Raw genomic sequence first — 22,957 nt, 5'->3', positions numbered from 1 at the left:
TTAATGGTACTTTCTTACTCCTTTATAGTGGTGTTAGTTGTTACTGAGTTGTGTATTTTTTCCTTCCTTTCCTCTTAAATGTGATTACAACTAAATTTGGATAGTTCACATAAACATTGAGATTACTAGTGTCTTCTGAAAACTCAGAAGATTTGGCAACATTCCTATTATGGGTTAAAATTGTGTTCCCCCAAAATATAGGGTCTTTGCAGATGTAATAAAGTTTAGATGAGGTCGTAATGAATTAGGGTGGGCCCTAATCCAAAATAACTGATGTCCTTATAAAATGAGAAGTGACACAGACAGAGGGGAGAATGCCATGTGAAAATGGGGGCAGAGATTGGAGTGATGTGTGTACAAGGCAAGGAATGCCAAGGAACACTAAGGGATGCCAAGGATTGTCTACAACCAGAAGCTAGGAGAGAGGCATGGGACAGATTCTTTCCTAGAGACTTCAGGGAAAGCATGCTCTGTTGACACCTTGGTTTTGGATGTCTAGCTCCTAGAACTGTGAGCATATAAATTTCTTTTCAGTCATCCAGTTTGTGTTAATTTGTTGCAGCAGACCTAGGAAGCTAAGATAACATATATGCTGCTACCTCACAAGCTCCAGCCTCTTTCCTGAAACTTAAATGTGTGTATCTAACCACCTATTTGATTCCTCACACTTGAAATATCCGAACCAAAATTATTAAATGACCTTCCACCAGAAAGCAACAAATAAATAAAACTAATCCTTGGTCTTCTTGTGACAACAGGCAATCAGTAGGGTTTTTCTATGCACTAAATTCTCTGTCGGGGTCTGTGAGACAGTAGGCTCCTGCCTTATTCAACTATACCTTGAAATACAAATGGGAAGGAAAAGGAAACAATAAGAGGAAAGCCACAGGAGTGGGGAGAAATTGTAATGTTTGTGGGTCCACAAAGGGCCTAGCTTGATTACTGCTATGAATTTTTTTTTAACACCACTACAAGGGAATAAATATCATTCCCATGGGAATAGAGAATATAATAAGAGGTCACTATGCTATTTTTCTGCTAGATGTTTATACTGAGGAAGGACGAATAATATATGTACATTCCTTATCTGACTTTTTTTTTTTGTTTGGGGACTCTGCAGACTTACTTCTGCTATCTGGTTGGAGCAAGTCTTACTTTGGTTAAGGATTCACCTGGGCCTTGGCACTCTCCCCCTGAGGAAGAGGCTGATTCCATGTGATAATGAACCATGATCTCACCCCCCTGGGGCAACTCGTTAAATGTTACTGGAACCCAGAATTTCTCTACAGGGACTCAACTTGGGGCTCAATAGAAGGCAGCCTGGAGACCAAGCTCTCTGCTCAGACACATCAGGAGCTTTTTACCTCTGGGTATATGGATGGGAGCACTGTGCTATTGGCTCCACATTTGGGTACTGATTTTAATAGGAATACAACTGTACAGTTTAACATTTCTATTTCCTGGTATCCTGAAATTTCTGCTGCATTGCAATGAAAAGCAGCAGAGTCTGGTTTGATCAAGAGAAGGCAGTCACCAATTTGGGTCGGATCCCAGACAGAATAGCTGGTGAGTGCCAAGGAGAAGCAGAAAGTGAAAGGAGAAGTGGGGGAAGGGGTGTGAAAAGGGATTCATATTGTAGAACTTATGTACCCTCAAATCTTTATAAGTGATTCATTTTATTCCCAAAATCCTATGAAATTTATGGTATGATCCCCATTTGGAAGATGAAAAAAATTAGCCAAGAGAGATTAAATAATAATAGTCATAACCCATTAGTTACTCTACCACGTGCTAAGCACTTTGTATTATGTCATTTAATAATTTAACAAGACCAAAAAAAATGCTAATGTTACCTCTAGTTTTTACATTTGGGGAAACTGAGGCATAAAGAGGTGAAGTAACTTGTCCAAGAGGCTTGTATTTTAAGTGGCAGACCTGGGATACATATCCAGTCTAACCATCAGTTCCATGCTGCTGCTCACTATTTTCACAAGATCACACAGGTTATAAAGGTGGGAAGTAGGATTTGAACTCAGGACTAACACCAAAGCGTATTTGCTTCCCACTACTCACAGCTCTGAGTGGCAGAGCTGGGATGGGAATCCAGACTTCCTCTTTCCTGGTCTGGCCTTTTAATTATAGCAGTTGTCTTCTTCGAAAAGGCAAAAGACCCAGCACGTCTGAAATAAAGTTGCTGATGAGAGGGAGAGGAGGAAAAAAAAGAGATGCTATTTTTGACAGAAAGAGCCTCTTAAAAGAAAGCAGCCTATAATTTGTATATCAGCAGGAGAAAGCAGTCCTCAGGCGGGCAAATCACAGCCAGCACTGGGCTGCTGTTCTCACTGAGGTAAGGACTATTCATTTCCCATGTTGTTCTCCATATCCATCCTTGCCACCCCCCCCCCCCTTAATGAGTTGCTTTGCTGTTTATAAGCTTCTCAACCAGGCATGATAAAGCAAAGCTCTCACAAGAGTGAATGTACATTTGTCTTCGTGATTCCACCAGGATTCTCCAAAACAAATCCCCACCATGGAGCTCCAGCCTAGGCTAGTGTTTTAGGACAGCGTGTTTCAGATGTGGAGGCAACCTGATGTCTCATTTCCCTGGTGTTTTTCCTGGATGCTTTAGGATTCCAGAAGAGGTGGCAAAGGCAGTCATTTGTGAAAAAACTGAGGGTTTTGGAGGTAGGGCTCGTACTCAAGCTCTAACCCATAAATCACTGTGAGAACCTGGGGAAAATGCCACCATTCTGAATCTTAGTTTCCTAACCTGTGCGATGAAATCAAAATACCTACTCAAAAGGCAAGGGAAAGATTAACACTGGGACATCCACAAAGCACAAAATGCATAGCCCAGCACAGAGTAGGTGCACAGGGAACCCAGGTTGGTCCTATCTGCTCACCCCCCACGCTATGGTACCAGCAACCTAGGATTATCTGCTTTGCATTGCTAAAAGGAAATAAAAGAGGTTTGGGGAAAATAAAACTTTTCAGGAATGTTTTTGGTTCAATCTGTCTCAGGCAAATAGGGGAACTTTTATTTGTATTGAATGCATTCTTTTTCCATTTTTTGGTAATTTGTTAATGAAATCGACCTGTGGTACCCCTCCTGATCCTGAGAGGAGGATACATGTGCCCCACAAATCCGATCGGTGCAGAATGGGAGGCAAGAATTCCCCAGGGAATTCAGGCAGAGCTGACAGCATGTGGAACCTCAGTTTTCTTATTTGTAGAATGGTGAGGCAGGACTCAACAGTGTGCGTGCACACTGGGGGTGGGAGGGAATTAAATAATCTTTATTCTCTGAATAATCACTCTTTCCTCACAATTTCCCTTGCATCCTTGAGAAAGCATCTTTGCCTAAAGGTTAAGACTGGAATCAGACTGCCTGGGTTGGAAATCCAGCTCTGTCATTTCCCTGTCAAGTAACCTTGGGCATGTTCTGGACCCTCACTATGCCTCAGTTTACTTACCTGAAGATGAGGATGAAAACAATACTTGCTTTCACAAGGTGGTTGTTAGGATTACATAAGGTAATGAACATGAAATACTTCTTAGAGGTGCGTGGGACAAGTAAGTGCTCAAGAAATGTCAACAATAAGTTTTATCATCACTAGGACTAAAATCCTAAATTCAGCCCTTGTCAACCCCGCCTGGATTATTGCACTGCCCTGCAGCACCCACGCTCCTAGGAGGATTTCCCAGTACTCTCTATAATCCAGTTCAAGTGTACTGACCCGAGAAGCTGCTATATTGGTGCATCTCTTTTTTGGCAAACCTCCAGTCTCTGTTCAAATATCCACACTCACAGACACACACACACACCCCCCTTCTCTCTCTGCCCCTTCCTCATTCCCTCTCTTTTTTTCTTTCTCCCTCTTTTTCCCCTACCCTCCTTCCTTTCATTTCCAGCTCTTCTGAGGATGCAAGTGAATCTAGCCTTTCAGCTCAGAGGGCTTTATCCCTGGCCAGGTCTGACCTGGGTGACAGAGTTCATGGGGTTACCATGACAACAAGCATCCTTGGTTACCCATCAGGATGCAAGGGCCAATTGAAAGGGACTGTCATCTCCCTGGGACAAACTGTATTTATCCTCAGCAGTGTGCCCTGCACCAGGACTATACTATGGGAAGAGAGGCTGTTACTTGTGAGGGTGGGAGGGAAAGTAAAAGAAATATCAGGGTTTTATTTTTGTGCTCATGCTTTATGGGGGAGGACCACAAATTGTTCTGAGAGAGAGACATTTTCTTTCTAATGCAGTCATTGTAGGGGGGGTGAGTGGGAGTAGGGTCAGTCCCATGTGCACTTCTGATTAACCGTGTTGGTTTCACAAAGGAAAAATAAATTATTTGGCTCAAAGACTTTTTTGATAGGTCTTATGGGAAGAGGATGGGAGTGAAATGAATACCCTCTGTGCGACAGTCACTTTAAATATGCTATTTCATTGAATCTTTAAAGCAACTATAATGAATTATCATTCCCATTTTATACATAAGGACACTGAGGCTCACAAAGATATATCAGCTTGCTGCTGGTAAAGGAATGGCCTGGTGCTTGAACTGAAGTTGTCTGACCTCACGGAGTGTGCTGCTGACACTATTCCATGCTGTTTCCCTCCCATTATATTAATCTTCCTTCTCTTTGGAGCTGCTGCCTCATGTCCTTAGACCCCTTGCACATCTCTCTTCCCTGACCTTCTCTCATTTTTTCTCAGAGTGGACCGAGTTCTACTTATAACAGAATAACCTGGGAGACTCACTGAAATCACAGTCCCAGACCCCGTGCTTGTTCTGCAGATTCGGAATCCCATGAAGCAGTGCCTGGGAAGGGGCATTTTTAACCAGCTTCCCCAGAGAATTTTGACACACACTGAGGTTGGGAAATCTACAGCAATAGCTTCACCACCACACAAAACAGCATTTGCTTATTTGTTTTCCAGTTATTTTCTGGCTTAATGTGGTTCTCTGAAGAGGAGAACTCTTCTAAAGGCCTCCTCAGATCAGCATTGGGCAGAGCAGAGGCGTGCAGGAAAGGCACACTGAATTTACTTGACGATAGAGTCCTGCCACATGATCCCCGGGTGGCGTCAGCAACTAGGAGACCCTCAATCTCTGAAAGTGAAAGCCCTGCCTACAAAATCCTTGTGACCAATCTTCCTAAGTCATAACTTTAGCCTCCCCTCCTTCCCTTAGCTAGATGCCAATATAGACAAGCAGTTCTTGGTAAATGTTTTCCAGCATAGGGTTGTGTGAGGAGAGAAAGTGTATTTAATAGGAATGCCGGTGAGACTGAAATATTGATGAAAGGTCTTGAGCTTATGTCCATACGAGACACAGGCAAGATATAGGCAATGCAGCAGGAAGTGGGAAAGGGGGTGTATAGGCAGTCTCCGTGATGCTTGTGGGTGCTGCAAAGGCTGTATCCTTCCCAATGATGACCCCAGAAGTAAAATGGAGGGGGTAGCATTAAATTTGCCCATTTTCTGTACTTGCCAGAATCAGTCAGTACCTGGTCAAGCTTTAGGCATCAGAAGCACAAAAGTCCCCGAGAAAGCTCACACAACAAACTTCTTCCCTAAACTACACAACCATAAAGTGCAAATAATGATTGGTGACTAACTTAGAGACCACCACTTCTCCCATCTGTCCCCATCCCATTATCAGGTGTGACCATGCTTGTTCCCTCCTTCTAGGATGACTACAGTGGCTTTCTACATGACACTGTCCTCCTCTCTCTGATTCACTTTGCACACCACTGCCAGGGTATTCTTCTGGAGCCTGTCTGGTCATGGTCCCTTCCCTATCAGTGGTCTTCAGTGGCCTCCACTGACACTGAATCAAAAGTAAAGTGTCAAATTGAGATCCTCCATGATATGGCCATGACCAATCCCTCCTATTTATTAAAGCATTTTCTATTTAAGTTGGACTCCTTGCTGTTCCTGAGCATGAGCCCCATGTTTGCCCATTTCTGCTTTGTACACTCTGTCCCTCCCATCTAGAGCAGACTCTCCCTACTTCTCTATTACAATTCTTCAATGACTTTCTCCAATGTGACCTCTGCCTTTACAAATCCTTCCATTCAAATGTTGGTCCTTCCCCTTTTCAGATTTCTAACTCTTTTATTGAATAATAGGTATCTTTGTAATTCAGCTCATGCCCTGTACTTGGTTATATTTTACTTAGGGATTGAGCTTGCACATCTGTCACCTCTGCTACCTGAAGTTTTGTGCACAGTGCTTTGTGTGTAGAAGACATTCAGGAAGATATCTGGGAAGCTCAATGGAAAGCACAGGGAGTGGCTCTCAGACACTCCTGGGTGCCAATCACCCCTTAGGCTTCAGGATGAAGCCACACTTTGCTCCTGTCCCCTTGGCCCGTACATCTGGCATGGACAAGACACATGACAGAAGACAAACACTTCATGATCACAGAGACCAGAGACCAGAGAAGACCCCGTGTAATCACAGTCACAGTTAAAGACCAGACTTAGACCAATGTCCCAATTAGGGTATATAACTCTTAGCAAATCCATTCACCTCCTCCTGGTAGATGGTATATGAAGGAGAATCATTAACTGAGATCTTAACTAAGACCAACCTGGTGTGGATTCTTTCTTTGGTGTGTAAAACATGAGCCATGCCCCCTTAGGAAATTTGAGTATGTTGTCTCTCTCTGAAGGGAGTATTCATCAGCATAAAGAAAGGAGGCTTCAATTTAGACCAACAGATACTTTCAGCTGGCAATGAAAGGGCCAATAGATCATAATTAGTGGATTCACCAATTTCCTTTCCCTAGTGACTGGCATTGGCTGTGTTGGTCTTTATCCACAACCTAAGGGCTTCTGAAACATAACCCAGGCCCTTTCTCAACCCCAACATGCAGTCACAGCCAACAAACAGCATCTGTTTCAAAGAAACACCACCTGTCCAAATGGAAAATCAAGCATCAAACTGCCTTGCTTCATCAGAATATTTGTTCCCAGAGCAGAAAAGCCAAAAAAAAATCCACATTCTGTCGCTAACACGGCTTTTTAACACCCCATGGAGACCATGGAGTGGCTTCTGCCAAGCAGAATTGGCAAGTCTTCGAAGAACATTTGGGCCTTCGGTATCAGTGCTCTGACCTTCTGAGACAGGGGTGGGTGATCTACCTCAGAGGAACCTGGAGCTTGTTCTGCACAGGAAGGAAGGGAGCAAATGTCATGCAGGTGTGGTGAGGTCTGGCTTTATGGAGAGTAAGTGGTGGAAGACTGTCCAGGAAGATCCTTTCTCGAGTCAGGCACAGGGATTAAGCCTTGAGAACAGTTGCCTGTGAGGACAGCAAAAGTCCCCTTTTCCAGGACAGAAGAGAAGTTTGTAACAATGCCTGGGGTGTACTGGAGCAAGTTTCTGTAGTATAAACCCTCCTAAGGATTCTACAGCCTTGTGAATGGCTGCAGTATTTTCTATGATCCTAAATAGTTTGAAGACAAAATTGATTTCCTTTGCCAAATCATCTTTAAGTACATACAATCCCCTTGTTAATGGGACCAGAGGAAACACAGGCTGTCCCTTTACTCTCCTAATTTTCCACCTCTGTCATGCAGAATGGTTTCCTGGGATCAGATCCCAGTGTCTAAGCTTGTTGGAGCATGCACATAGTGTGCTGTGGCACTTAGTTTGCCATGACCCTTCATTTGAAGTATTCTATCAGGATTTGATGGGTTGACCCCATTTGACGTGCATGAGGCAGAGTGATGTGGGTGGAAACCTGACTAGTGGAGTAGGTATATGTGTGTGTAGAGTGGGGCAGGGTATGTATGGTTTTTTTTGGAACTGTTTCTCAATGGTACACTTCAAGGAACCTCTATACTTTTGATTGGTAAACAGCAGTGCTTTTAATGTAGAGATGAGATGTAGAATCCCATAGAAGGAAGAGGGATTTTCCCAGGCCAGAAACTCATGGCCTCTCTTAGGATGTTTTTCAGAAAGGAGCATGGTGAGAGGGCTAGGTGCACATGACCATTAGGTGGGGATTCTTGACTTGCATATTTGCTGCCAGTGATCTGTATTGGGAACATGTTCCTTTCCATCTCTTTCTCAAACTAAATAGCTTGTTATGCTGTTTACAGAGATTTAAACAGTAGAATTAAGTTTTTTTTAAATTACAGAGTTGAATTACATTTAACATTTATTTTGGAAAGGAACTTTGGACACACAAACCTCCTAAAAGCAGTGTTATTATTATTTGAAGTAGACTGTTAAAGTTTATTATTGTCTTTGCCTCCAGAGTGTTGAATGTATGCTTTAGGTTCCAGAAATCTGCTTTTTAATTACTGAGTTGGTAGTCATTGTTTGGCCCATGTGAAAAGATACAAAGAACCTGGCCTAAGTCCAATCTCCTGTTTTTAATAGTGCCATCAGTGTTAAAACCCAGTATAGTATAAGTCATAGCCATGGGTTCTGGAGTCAGATTGCCTGGGCTTGAATCCTGGTTTCTTCCTTATTAAGTGTGTCAACATGGTCAGATAACCTAACTCTGTGCCTCTGTTTCCTCACCTGTAAAATGGGGATAATTGTAATTCATAAGGACATTGTGAGGATTATATGAGATAATGCATGTCAGAATGTACCACAGTTTATGGCATATTGTAGACATGCACTAAATGGTGGCTTTTATTATAGTGGAAGATCATTTGAACTGTGTGTCAGATGACCTGAGTTTTAGGTACATGTTACTCAGACATACAATATTTGCTGAGTTGTCATCCTGTATATGGGGCAGGCACCTGTATATGGGGTGGGGTGATGGGAGTACTTTATCGACTGGACAAACCATATCACCTCTCTGGTCTCATTTCTTAAGTTTACATCCAAATATTTAGATCAAATGATGTCCCTGACTAATAAAACCTTTAGCAAAGTGTAATACTGCAGCATCATTGATATTTCTGTGACTTTAAGAACTCATTCTCTACTATGAACCTTTCTAGGGTGATCTTCTATGAATTGATGAGATAAAAATCTCCTTTTGACAAGAACTGTCTGCTAAGTCCCCTTCAAATTTGGCCTAAACTTGTACTAAGAATATTCTAAGTTCTTCTGGTAAACACCAGACCGTAACATTCAATTATGTCTACATTCCTAAAGATATCTTTATTCCCCTAATTTCCCAATGATACTGAAAATTATTCAATATGTTCTCATTGCTTGTAGAATAAGGACAAAAATATTTCACAAAATTCTTCCTATTCTCCAATGTTAGTTCAAGCTTTACTCCCCTTTATTACCTGTGTTTCATGAGCACTTAGCTTCTTTTAGTTAATCATCTGTCCCATGGTTTCTTGCCTTAGAGACTTTTCACATACTGTTCCCTCTGCGGACTGCTCTTCTATTCCCCTCTCCTCATTTCATCTAGTCAACTCCTATTAATCTGCACGATTCCTGCTTGGGAAAAAACATCCATAGATAAGTCTTCTCATTTTCTGTTCTGCAATTTCAAGTAAGGAAACTGGTGATTTTCATATATTTATCCTATTTGGGACTCACAATTCCTAAATCTGAGGTTTTGTGTCTTTCACAAATTATGGAAAAAATTCCATTCAAATATTGCCTCTACTCCATTCTCTTGTCTCCAACTGGAATTCATAGCAGGTGCACATTGATGTCTCTTGTTAACTTTGTTATATTTTTTAATCTCTTTACCTCTTTACATGACTTTCTGGGAAATTTTATCAGATTTTCTTTTATGTTCACTAATTCTGTCTTCAACTTTGTTTAATTTGCTATTTGATACTGCCATTGAGATTTCATATCATTGACTATATGTTTTTTATTTGTGAGTTCTAACTGATATTTTTCCAAGTATGTCTGATGTTTCATGATGATGTCTTTTTTTTCTTTTAAAAATTTGTTTTTATGTCTTTAGTTGTACTTCTGATTCTTGCACATATAAATTGTCATGTAACTATAACTGCTCTGCTTATGGCAGCCCCAGAAAAATCAGCTGCTGCTTTCAACTGATTTGGATTTCATCTTTCCTTTTTGGCCCCAGAGATTTATTTCTTTTAAAAAGTTATTTGTTATATTTTATCCAGCATATCTAGGTGTTTTATAGTGGGAGTTTTGTTCTGCCATATTCCTAGAAGTAGATATTCTCTAGGTCCCCTTTTAAAGACTATCATTGTAATTGTCATAATTTTCATGAGACATCCAACAATAATCAACTGTTTAATGTCTGTCTCCCCTGCAAGAATGTAGTGCCTAGTGTCTGGAATGATGCTGGTACCCAATATTATTGAAATGAATAACTGTCCTGGAGATAGAGGTCATCCTGGGGGTCATGCTAAGGCTGGGATATCTACCAGCCTTAGCATGACCCCTGGGATAGGAAGATGGTGCGTCTTATCCTCCATAAGACAGTCACCAGTAAATCCTAGTATTAAGTATAGGTCGTCTAACTCCAAATCTGTAGGACTCCATCTTATCTTTGGTGCTTAGAATGAAACAAAGAGCTTCTTTATCTGAAAGTAAAGCCTACTTTGATTCTTTGCTGAATTACCTGTATTTTGCTAAAGGAATCAGGGTCTGGGAGTAGGTGCTACCATTCATTACGCTGAATGCTTTGTCTGTTTTCACTGCCACAGTCTCAGGACTCAAGCTACTTGATTTTTCATTTGGACAATGTGTTTATGTTTCTTTTGAGACAAATATTACCACCTTTTATCAAAGAATCCATGTGGCTGGTGAACCCTGCTTGTGGCCTACTTGGATGCAGGGCTATCTGGTAAAGGATGAGGGGTTACAGATCAAGTGACAAAAACACAAGGTTCACTGACTTAACACACTTGGAGGGACAAGGTGAGCTGAGAGGAAGAACACACAGGCAGCAACAGTGGAGCAAGCTGAGGCCCCTGGGTCAAATTCCAACCTCAGGCATGAAGGTCTCAGGTGGCTGGAATCTTCCAGGCCCAAAGGCGTTGAAGAAGGGGCCTCTTGACAGCTCACATTGAGGTACTGGTGCCATGTGGCAGACACAGCATCTTCATTCCTGAGATAGGAAGGGGAGAGCGAGTACCAAGGACACCAATCTCAGCTACTTACCTCAGTGCGGACCCCTTGGGTGTTGCAATGCCATAGCCTTTGGAATCCAAGTTACCTCCCACCTTCATGGTGTCACAGGGTTTCCGCTGCTCAATGTATTCATTCATGGTGGATTCCAGGAGGTAGGCATATTTGCCCTTGGATTTCCTTACTCGGATCATCCCCTCCTCTGTGGTCCGTACAAAAACGGATGGTTCTGCTGACTTCATGTATGTCCACATCTTCTCAAAGACGGCGATTTTAGACCTCTAGCAGGGGACATAAGTAAAGCCAGAATTAAGTGCTGGCTGTGCTTGGAACTGGGGTTGGCATACACGCTAATGAAGAGCTGAGTACAGCTTGATCACACATTCATGAGTGAGATTAGCTCAGGAAGAAACAAATTATGAGTGATTGCAAAATAAGAGGCTCTAATTAGTACCAGTAGGCTCCAAAGTACAAATATCTTGCAAATACAGAATGAAAAGAAGAGCTCAGAATCTTTTAATTATTGCTGATAATTATATTCATCCCAAATATGGGGAAAGTCAAGAAACTGGGTCCCTCACTGGCTTTTAAAGACATTAAAGAGCCTAGCTATTGTTCAATAAGACCACATTTGTACAGGCCAGAAGATGTGGAACATTGATTTTGAATAGAGTATGATTTCATTATTGGGAGACAATGCTGCAGAATTTCTGGCTCCTGGGTGACAAGTTCCAGTCATCCCAGATTACAAGACCTGACCTTAGAATGTAAATTATCTGATAAAGCTAATAACTCAAGACCATATACTGCGATATTTCAAAAACTTTCATATTGAGCCAAACTCCTTTCTTAATTTCCTCCTGCACTCATGTTGGACCTTCCTTCCTTTGCGACTTTGCTTAGGCAGTTTACATCATTGGATATGCTGTATCTGTCCACCCAAATCCTATCCATCACTACACAGACCAGAACACATCCTACATTATTTTGAGACCACCTCATTTCCGAGGGCAATAGTTCTAAAATTCTAGTGGCACCTTAATTGTGTACAGAGGTTATAAAAATGCAGACTCTCTGGCTCTGATTTTAAGAGACTCTGATTGAGCAGGTCTGGGGCAGAACCTAGAATAAATCTTTCCCAGAAATACCCCCAGGTGATTCTGGTCCAGATGGCCTGTGTGACCTTCACTTTTATAGAGAGTACTGTAAGGGCTGATATTCTGTAGAGCATTATCTGGGTGACTCACTGGATGGCCAGGCTAGGCTGCTGGAATTCTTCTTGTGTGTAGGTTTCAAGTATTTCAAAGCTCCAGGAGAGCAGGAGCTGCCTGCCCCTTCTTTGGGTCCATCAATGAATCTAAAGGAGTACCTTGCACATAGTAGGTCCTTAGGGCTCATGGACCAGAACCACAGTTTAACCCTCTAATCTAATATGCTCATTTCCAAAGGGCCTATTTCTCCAAGAGGTAGATGTATTTTTGGGCTTCTGGAGTTGGGCTTTTGAAAGTGCCTTGTAAATGGATATGTGCTAAACACACATAAGAGACTATTGTTTTAAAGACAGTCACCACTAAAGCCATACAACATATATAATTTATTGGTCAATATATATAGATTACAAATTTATTTGGCATAAATTATTGTTCTACATAAAATAATTCATTTTACATATTACATATCATTTCTCTCTGCACAAATATCAGGTTTATTTCTTTGATATCAACATCAAGTGTTGACAAGATATTGATATAAAATTAAGTTGTCAGTTGAGCCAACTGATCTAAAGAGATATATGGGGCCCAGGAAATTTCTAGGTCTTAAGGGAATTTCAGGGAAGTATTGGGAAGATCTGGTCTTAATTGTTTAAAAGTCTGTAACTAGATATGAGATCATTTGTTTCAGAGTATGGTTTGCAATATGGAAAGTACATTGGACTAGGAGTGAAGAGGCTTCTTAGATCTATTTCTGACTCATGGTTTGGTCTTTGGAATATCCCTTTGCCTTAGTTTCCCCACCTGTGCCATAAGGAGCTCAGGCATGGTAATTTTTAAGGCCTTTGCTAGCTTGAAATATCTTGGTTCTTTGTATGACAAGCAATATCAATATGAAAAAGAAGAAAGGAGAAAAGGGAGAGAGGATTCCAAGGTAAGAGGAGAAAGTACCCAGAAGCAATTATAGTATCTACAATATTATTTAATATTCTCTCTCTAGAAACAGGGAATGTGTAAATTCAGCTGTGACCAGATTCACAGATGATTTTCCAGGCATGAAACCGACAAAACAAGCAGCAGGGCAATTGCAAGATGCAATTTGACCTGACAGGGTGGACACAGCAGGGAACTGGGCTGCTGACAGGCAGAGCTGAAGAGCCCTCTGGGCAACAGGATACAGAAAATTAATATGTCCTCCCAGCATCACCCCAGTGCCCCAAACACTAAGGCTGTGCTCATAGCCGCTCAGAGCAGATGAGCAGGAAAATCTAATCTCTAGGAATGTGAAGGTAGGATGAGTGGCAGGGAAGACTTGAAGCATACTCAGGGTATTTGTTCTTGGATCTCTCCTATCATCTGAGGCTCCCACAGCCCTTCACACTTCTTAATTAAACTGTCAGTGGAGGATTAAGTGACTCTAGGTTGGGGCTACCAAAAAGGTCTGGGCTGCCATGGGACTAAAGGTTAAATTTTTCAGAGACTGGGGTAGAATTTTTGTCTTACCATCCCTCTTCCTCCTGATAGGGGTGGTAGGTGCCTTGTCTCTCACCCATCAAAGTCCTGTTAGGGTATGGTAGACAGTTGAACTCAAATGTTTATCAGTTAATGATACCACTCAATTAGGCGGTTCAGTGACAAGAGGTTCAGTGGGTTTTAATTAGGAAAGAGATTTTGTACCCATCCCTGACACTTGCATCATGCATTCCCTGAATCTGAATTTCTTATCCACAAAATGAATGCAATAATCCCTGTTCCACGTTACATCACAGGTAAAGCATAAATGAGGTCATGGATGTGAAAGTGCTTTGAGGATTATAATCTGCCATATAGATATGTGAGATCATTGCATTGTTAAGTGAATCAGGTGGTTTCCTAATTGCATCTGCTGGGGATGGGACATAGGATTGGCTTTATGGACAAATATTGGTACTTTCATCAAACTATTGTTGCAGGCTTAAAACTTGGGAGAATTGTAATGAGATTACAAGAGGCTTTTCTACTAACTGGCTGGGCTTAAGCAAGTATGATCCCTCTCCAAAATGAGCTCAGGCTATGACCTCAAAGCCTCCTTTTTGTTCTAGGTGTTTAAAGTGGATGATTTTAGCCCTGGGGGCTGGAAAGGCAGTGGTTGAGACTTTGGTCTTTTTCTTGTCTACTGTGCAGAACAAAGAGCCCATGATCAAGAAATTGCAGCATATCATACAGTGTGTTCACCCAGGGCCTAGGGTTTGCTCTGTGAAGTGTCAGTGAGAAGTCAGGGTGGGTTCTGCATGGGAGCCCCACACTCTTGTCTGAGGCAGTACAGGAACTTGGGTCTCTATTCTGCTTTCTTACTTATTAGCTGTGTGACTTTAGGCTTAGACCCGAGCTACATCTATAAAATGGAGACAATAATCCCTAACTCATCTCTAATGAGAGAACCAAATGAGATAATTCATGCAGAGTGTTCCTAGTACAAGACCTCTTCAAAGTAAGTGCTCAGCAAACAGAAGCAATTGTTTATTATTTTGATTTGATCAATACATGGTAGTTCCATGTACTGATTGTTCAATTCCAGGGATGAACATGTTCAAAGTCTAGTGAACTATAGGCACCTTCCTGATTCTGGCCACTTGGTCAAGTTGTCCCTTTGCCTAGAATATATTTTGCCTACCCCAGACTGACCTGGTTTTATGAAGTCTAGAAAGTTTTCAGTTCTACCCAGTGAGGCTGCAATTCCCACCTCTTCTTCAAGATGGCTTCCAAATGCCTATTCCTCCCTATAACCCTAGAGGTAAATGGAACAACTATTCATTGTTCTTTGTTCTCCTTTGTATTTCCGATGCCTTCCTCTCTTTTAATCTCATAACAGCTTTGAGATAAGTTCTTTGAGATAGATCCTATTATCCTCATTTTATAGATGGGGAAATGGTGTCAAAGAGGATAAATGCTATAGAATGAGTAAGGGATGGAGCCAGGGTCTGCAGCCCTGGCTGGCTGATCCTAAAGTTTGTGCTTGTGAACTCCTTTGATCACTGCCCCTTGCCAAAACACATCTCTGCCACCTCCAGAGATGTGCCTGCTCCACATCTTCACTTTCTCCTAGAACTGTTTATTGGACCTCCTATTCCAGCTATTTTTTCCATATACTATCTACTTATTCAGCAGTCAACAAACACTGAGCTCCTGCTGTGAGAAAGGAGGGGACACAAAGGGCATCAGGTCCAGACTTTGTCCCTAAGCAGTTTCTGAAGGATTACTAACTGAATTGTAAGGTCATTGCAGGAGCAGGGAGGGAAGAATTGCAGTGAGATCTTTGTAGCACCCAGAGAACTTGGCACAATCTGGCATATACAGGAATCTAAATCAATGCAGGGGCTTTGCAGCTTTTACAAATGTAGAGATGTAGATTTCTCAGTGATCTGCAGAAACTTGAGAAATGTTCTGAGTTTCCCTAACTTGCACTCAGTTATTATCATGTACTTTTAATGAGAAGGGTATTTTAATGACAATTGTGGCTCCCTTTTGTGAAAGTGCCTTGAGACCAAGGATGTCCTTACCCTAAAGAACTCCTTAGTGGATCCTGCTTCCAGTGTCCCATAAGCAATTTCTGTCTGCTTTGCTAGGTCCTCTGCACTCTCGATGGGAGACACCATTCTCTCCACAGTCAGGAAGGCGGCCAGGTTGGCTGTGTATGAAGAGATGATGATCAAGGTGAAGAACCACCAGACGCCACCAACGATGCGGCCAGATAGGGACCTGCGGGCCAAAGGGAAGAGGTGTCAAAAGCACAGACATCGATTGCAGCATATAGGGAAGACCAAAGTTGACCTGAGCACCTTTGGCAGAGCTGTCAAACCCTATTACACCCCTCTCCTCTGTCAGTAAGATGTGAGAATTCAAATGTCAGAGACATTCTCCTCTGCATTCCATTTCTTCTCCTGAAAAAGTACCCATGGGGTTGCTGCCCTTTAGGGATGATAAAGCCCACAGGCACATATTCACACTCACTTTCACACATAACATATATATATCAAGACACATGCCAATGAAGACACAGATATGAAAACACTGGCCCACAAACTCACAAACATGAACAAAAAAATCTTTTCAAATGCAGTTACCTATCCACCAACGTTTGTGAATACAAATATGAATGCACATGCATTTACACACACCGTGCACACATTCATCATGTCCAGAAAGTTTTCAGACCGCCTTCTCTTTATTGTCCTCCTGGCTGACAGGCCATCAAAGTGATGGACTAGAAGGAAGCGAAGAGAGAATATTTCGGAAATAGAGTGAAAACAACTGCTCCAACCCTGTTGGGAGACATTACCATTGGTTGCAAATGCAATTCTCCCCTCTGCAGCAGAGAAATAGAATGTGGCTGGAACAAAGACAAAGGCTATTTTGTTGTGGATCAAACTGTCAAATATGACAATCACACGAGATGAGGAATATACGCTTGAATAGAGTCTTATTTTCCTTTTTATGCCCAAAACAATGATGGGAAACATGGCCAGTGAAGAGTTCCACTGGGATCTCTTCAGAGATTTTATAGTCCAGGGTATCCCAAAGATACTATAAGATGATTTTACATGTTATGTGGGGTGATTTTATATGGTGGACAGACCATATAAATGGAAAATTTTTTGCTTTCCATTTCCTTCTATTCTTAGTTCATCAAGGAAGTGTAATCCTGGAACTACTGTGCCTTTAAGCTCCTTCTCACTTGTTCTCTGACAGCCTAAGGCTCAGAGTCTTCAATAGGTGACAGTGCTTAATAGCACCGCATACTTAACAACCAAAGAACTCACCAATCCAGTGCCTCAATTTTAAAGACAAAGAAACTCAAGAGTCTCAGGCCATGCTATGACTCTGGAACATTGTTTAGCCCTGCTGTCTTGTTCAGTTGTTTCATATTGGTTTTTAAACCCTGGTCAACCCTTTCTTTGCCATTCTATGTTCCTGTGACCCTAACCATGTTTCAGCTTCACGGAGACTACTCTTTACTCTAGGCAGACAGACTTCACTCCAAGAAATCCAATAAATATTTGTTGTTCACTGTAAGGAAAAGAATGTTCATAGATGCTTCATATTAAGACAGAGAAATTTGTTCAAAGGAATAGGATCAACAGAAGACCAGCTGCAGGAAGAGGGGACATCTAACCAGAAGAAAAGACTTGGAGAGATGTGTTCATTGAAGGGTTGACATGGGGCTTGTACATGAAACCTGATTTAGAAGTATGTGGCAGAAGTTCCAGGAAAACAAACACCAAGAATGAGAAAGGTATCTTTGATGGACAGAGATTGGACAGCATATAGGGCTGGCTATTCTGGAAGTGATGAGCATGAGTTTCTCCATATCTGAAGGTGTGCAAGTAGTGAAACATTTATAGAGATGTCATACTTGATGCCTACTCTTGGACAGACAGAGTGCCATATGCTGGGGAAACACTCTAGGCAAGACAGAGGAGATGTCAGGCATCACATGGGGCCAGGGACAGATTTCCTCTCACAATCCTCCTATCTCTGAGAATATTTGATTTAAAATTATATGTAGGTAGGCCAGGATGTATAGCTTCCATTGTGCAGTCAAGCAAGCTGATATACATAAAGGCAAAAATCACTCCTCCCAATGTCCAGGGCTAGTATGCAGTTGGACTCAAAACCATGCGAGTCTTTGGATGCCTGGTCCAATGTTCTTTTCACCTTAGGAAGAGGCGGGTGTAAGCACCAGGCCCATTTGTAGCTGCTCATTTCCCAGCTCTGGATGAGCACACTGGCATCCTAACTGGACATCTTGCCTCCATTCTTCCCATGATTCTGCCCCCTCTCCCCCAATCAGTTCTCCATAGGCAACTTAAATGATCCTTTTATTTACTTTTAAAAAAATTTTTGTCTTTTTTTTTTTTTAAAGATACATAGACCACACAAAATGCTACATTAAATGATCCTTTTAAAAGAATTCTATGCATCGTTTTGCTTCCCTGCTTAAAACACATCAAAGTCTTCCTCTTGGACTTGGAATAAAATTCAGACTCCTTGTGGATTCTCAAAGCCCTGTATGGTCTGGCCCCTAGCTCTCTATCCAGTGACACCCAACAGCATGCTTGCTGTATTCAGTCACACAAGTCTTCATTTGGTCCCTCATACTTATAAAGCTCCTTCCCTTATCACATAAGGCTTGCCCCTAATCAACTTGTCAACTTTCAGACCTCATCCCAGTTATCCCTTTCTCAACCTTCGAACATATGACTCTCAGAGCCCCACACACCCCTTATCATAGTTGAACTCTGACATCTGTTTGCAGGATTGTTTGGCTGTCTTTTGCTTCCCTAGACTATAAGCTTCACGAGAGTGAAGGCAGCTTTAAGTTCTGTTGTGCAGCATTGTATCTCAGACATCCAACACAGAGTAAGTCCTTAATAACAAATGAATGCATGGGTGCTGCCTCTCTCATAACCTGGCGGCTCTATTCATGTTGGCTTTTAGATACCCTAAATAGTTGTCAGGGCCAGGGAATCCAGAACTGATTATGGCCAGAGTGTTTCAAGTCATGGCCTCAAACCAAGTGTTCAGGATGGCTGCCTCCTTTTCCAACATTATGGAACTGAGAGACCTAGATAAGTTATCCCAAGTTTGGGATGATCATCTAGTGAAGCTCAAAGGCTTCCCAAGAAAGTTCCAGGCCTAAGTCCCCTTCTTTTCCATTCTCTTTTAATTAATAATTATTCTGCTGGGTGCTGAGTGCAGTTTGCCTTGTATGAGTATTCCCCACATCCCCATCTATTTAATGACGATACCAAAGAAAGAATCTGCTGCTTAATAGCCAGCAAATATCATCAGTGGAATAACTGGAGGCGTGGGGGAAGAGTTTCTTCAAAATATGACATGATTCTGATGCCTCATTTGCATCTGATCCGTGAGACAGGAACTTCAGTGTGAAGCAACCGCCCACCCCCTCTCAGTTCACTTCAGCTTTCCAAGTACTGGGGAAGCTGAGTCTCTAATAAAAAACTCTGTATTTTCCAAGCTTCATACCCAGAGATAGGGAGCTGGAGTTATAAGGCTAGGACTGGGAATGAGCTTGACAAGTTGCCTGCCCAGTTCCATCTTAGTCCTCCTCTGTTTAATGGGTGAGACTTACCCTAATTCATGGTAAAACAAACAAACAAACAAAAACAACCAACCCAGACTTTAAGAACCAAAAAGACCCTGTTTTAGTTTTCTTGGCTCTTCAAGCAAATACCACACAATGGGTTAGCTTAAACAATGGTGATTTACTAGCTCATGGTTTTGAGGTTAGGAAAAAGTCCAAATCAAGGCATCATCAAGGTGGTGTTTTCTCCTTGAAGACTGTGGTGATCTAGAGCTGACTGCTGGTGATCCTTGGCCCTTAGCATGTCACATGGCAAGACATCTGGCAGTGTTCCTAGTCTCTCCCTTCTCTTATGGATTCCATCTTATGCTCCCTCTGCCTTTTTTTTTTTTCCCCTTCTCTTTCTTAATTTCATTCTGCATATAAAGGACTCCAGTAATAGGATTAAGACCCATCCTGATTGAGGTGGGCCATACCTTAACTGCAGCAACCTCATTAAAAGTCCTACTTTCAATGGGTTCATATCAGATTAGGTTTAAGAACATGCTTTTCTAGGGGTACATACAGCTCCAAACCACCACAGATTCTTGGAATTAAAATAAAATGGTATAGGGGAAAGCACTATGAAAAGTGCCATTGAAATAAGAGGCATTATTTTTATGATGATGATGATTCTCCTAGGGAGCCAGAGGGCCAAGCAACACTTTTCTCAGTAGGGAAGGAACAGCTGTGATCTGAACCCCTTTGAGTCTGCCTAGTCCCCTGAATTTCATTAGTTTCTTAATGTGGCATTGTTCTTCCCCAAACTCCATAGGTGACTGAGGAATACCTTATGTTCCTTTAGAATTTATATGGCTTGTTGGACCCATTATCTTCCTTGAACTTCATTTATAGTCCTGTGAAACCAGATGGCAGAGGAGTGAATATCCCCCTTTTATAGATGAAAAAACTGAATTTTGGGGAATGAAGATGACTAGCCCAGGGTCACACAGTAGGGCAATGGCAGAGCTGGGACAAGAAGCCAGACTTCATATTTCTTGTTCAGCATTCTAGCCACTGCAGAACATTTCCTCTCTCATGAAACAGTTCATTTGTGGATGGACAGGGATTTTTCAACCCATGAGTCCTTCATGATGTCATTTCACAACTAACACTTACTTCTTGTAAAGCTCAGTGGAAATTTTTGGAATCCTCAGAAAGCAGTCTGACCACCAACACCTTCATAGATTTGGAAAACTGCTTGTATTCATGTTCTGTTGCTGCATAATAAATTACCACAAATATAGTGGCTTATTATCTCACAGTTCTGTAGGTAGGAAGACTGGGTTGCAGAGCTGGCTTTCTGTTCAGGGTCTCACCAGGCTGAAATCAAGGTGTTGGCCAGACTGCAGTTCCCATCTGGAACTCAGGATCCTCTTTTAAGCCAACTCAATGTTCATTTCCTTGTGGTAGTCTATTGAGGACTCCATTCCTTGCTGACTGTCAGGTGGGGCCTGCTCTAGGTTTCTAAAGGCTGTGTGCATTTCTCAGTGTGGCTCCCTCCATCCTCAGTCCAGCAATGATGTATCAAATCTCTTTCTTTGACTTCCACAGGCTGGAGAAAAGGCTCTGCTTTTAAAGGACTCATTTGATTGGGCCATGCCCACCTGGATTATCTCTGTATCTTCAGGTCAACTTGGTTTTAATTTTGAAAATTCTCTCATTGCAGTATCTAGATCAGTATTCAATTGAACCACCAGGGAATGGGACTCTTTAGAATTCTGCCCACCTTTTGTCCATTCCTTTAATAAAAAGTTTTTAAAATACCTGTATGCTAGACACTGTGGGACATTAGGGAGATAAAAGTGAATACGGGATCGTTTCTCCCTTTCATGAGCTTGCAGTCTGATGGAGAAAATGGGGAAAGGCAGTGTAGACTAGTGTTAGACATAGGCTTTGGGGTCAGACACCCTGGATTGCCGTGAAGTGCTTAGCACAGTGTTGGGCACATAGTAATCACTCAGTGAAATCACTCTCACCATCTAACATAGATATCATGAGCAATAATTATAGTACTAATTTAAATAATTATGCAGCAAGAAGGGAACACAGAAGTTGGCAAAAAGGTCATGGGAAGTTATCAAAGGAGGAAATATTTGTGCTAGGTTTTTTTTTTTTTTTTTTTAAGATTTATTTATTTATTTCTCCCCCCTCCCTCCATTGTCCGCTCTCTGTGTCCATTTGCTGTGTGTTCTTCTGTGTCTGCTTGTATTCTCATTAGGTGGCTCTGGGAACTGCTCCTAGGACCTTCCAGAGTGGGAGAGAGGCAGTCATTCTCTTGCGCCACCTCAGCTCCCTGGTCTGCTAAATCTCTTATTGTCTCACCTCTGTGTCTCTTTTTGTTGTGTCATCTTGTTGCATCAGCTCTCCATGTTGGCTGGCACTCCTGCACAGGGCAGCACTCCACATGGGCCAGCTGACCACACAGGCCAGCTTGCCTTCATCAGGAGACCTTGGGTATTGAACTCTGGACCTCCTATATGGTAGACAGGAGCCCAATTGCTTGAGCCACATTCATTTCCCTGTGCTAGGTTTTGAAGTATGAGTAGGAGATCTCCAAGCAGAACAGAGTGAGGATGGGGGAAGGCATACTAGATAGGGGTAAAAAGCAGGGTGTGAGTTGGATATCATCTCTGCTTTATACTTCCCCAACCTATGCTAGCAGAGCATAGGTAAACAAAGAACATTCTTTGTTTACAGTACTGATCAGTTACTATAATTATCTGATTATCATTTATGGCATTTGCTGATTAGGCTGAAAGAAAGGATAGTCCATAGAAATTGAAGGGAAAGACTTACTGAAGAAATGAAGAGATCAAAGGGATAGGATTTGTGACCCAGGGGATAGGGGCTATGGGAGAGGAAAGACGCTGAAATGACAGTTCACATCTGCTGGGTGGTGAATTCTAATGTGGTCTGGGAGTCAGATGCTGGCAGCAAGCTGTTTCTTTTTGCAAATGATGTTTTTTTCTTTTGTTAACAAAATACTTAATGTGTCATTAAATACATAATTTGATGCTATGGATGATATTAAGGATTTGCTTGGACCTTTCTCTGAGTTCCTGATCGGTAGGCATTTCTTGTCTAGGTCATTGATCAGGATTTCTTGCAGGACTTTAGATGTTTATGTCTAACATCACTGCTTCAATTTGTTCCTCTAAACCAGGGGTTGCAAACTTCTTCTGTAACAGGCCAAGCAATAAATACTCTAGGCTTTGCAGGTCTTATAGTTTCTGTCACAACTACTCATCTTTGCTGTGGAAGTGTGGAAGCGGCCATAGACAATATGTAAACATATGTTCAAATACAGAGGTGTAGGCACAAAATGGTGGTGTAGGGAGTTTTATAAACTGCCCCCTCCACTTGAAAATGAAGGAGCTGGAAAAGAGACTGGCATTAATTAGGTGGTAACTCTGGAACCACAATGGGCATTTAGATCAACTAAATGAGCACCAGTGGAAATAAAAGGCTGCTTAGAGTTCAGCTTTTGTAAGTGAAAGCATGAACCAGTGACCAGCCCCCATTGTTCAGCCCCATGGCAGCTGCTACGGAAACTCCTGTAGCTGTGGCAAAGTG

The 22,957-nt window shown here is 42.0% G+C and overlaps 1 protein-coding gene across 4 annotated transcripts in view; it reads right to left on the bottom strand.

The window, feature by feature from the left end:
• GRIA1 (glutamate ionotropic receptor AMPA type subunit 1) overlaps nt 1-22,957 on the bottom strand; it is a 341,795-nt gene that overhangs the window by 31,151 nt on the left and 287,687 nt on the right. For all 4 annotated transcript variants that reach the window (XM_058281096.2, XM_058281089.2, XM_058281088.2 and 1 more), the window contains exons 12-13: nt 15,798-15,996; nt 11,081-11,328 (exon numbers count right to left, since the gene is read on the bottom strand). In XM_058281096.2, the coding sequence (XP_058137079.1) occupies nt 11,081-11,328; nt 15,798-15,996 (447 nt within the window). The remainder of the gene's footprint in view (nt 1-11,080; nt 11,329-15,797; nt 15,997-22,957) is intronic.

The sequence above is a fragment of the Dasypus novemcinctus genome, chromosome 2, assembly GCF_030445035.2.
Source record: "Dasypus novemcinctus isolate mDasNov1 chromosome 2, mDasNov1.1.hap2, whole genome shotgun sequence".
NCBI classification, from domain to species: domain Eukaryota; kingdom Metazoa; phylum Chordata; class Mammalia; order Cingulata; family Dasypodidae; genus Dasypus; species Dasypus novemcinctus.
Note: the sequence above shows the minus strand (reverse complement) of the source record. Positions and strands in the feature narration are given on the sequence as shown.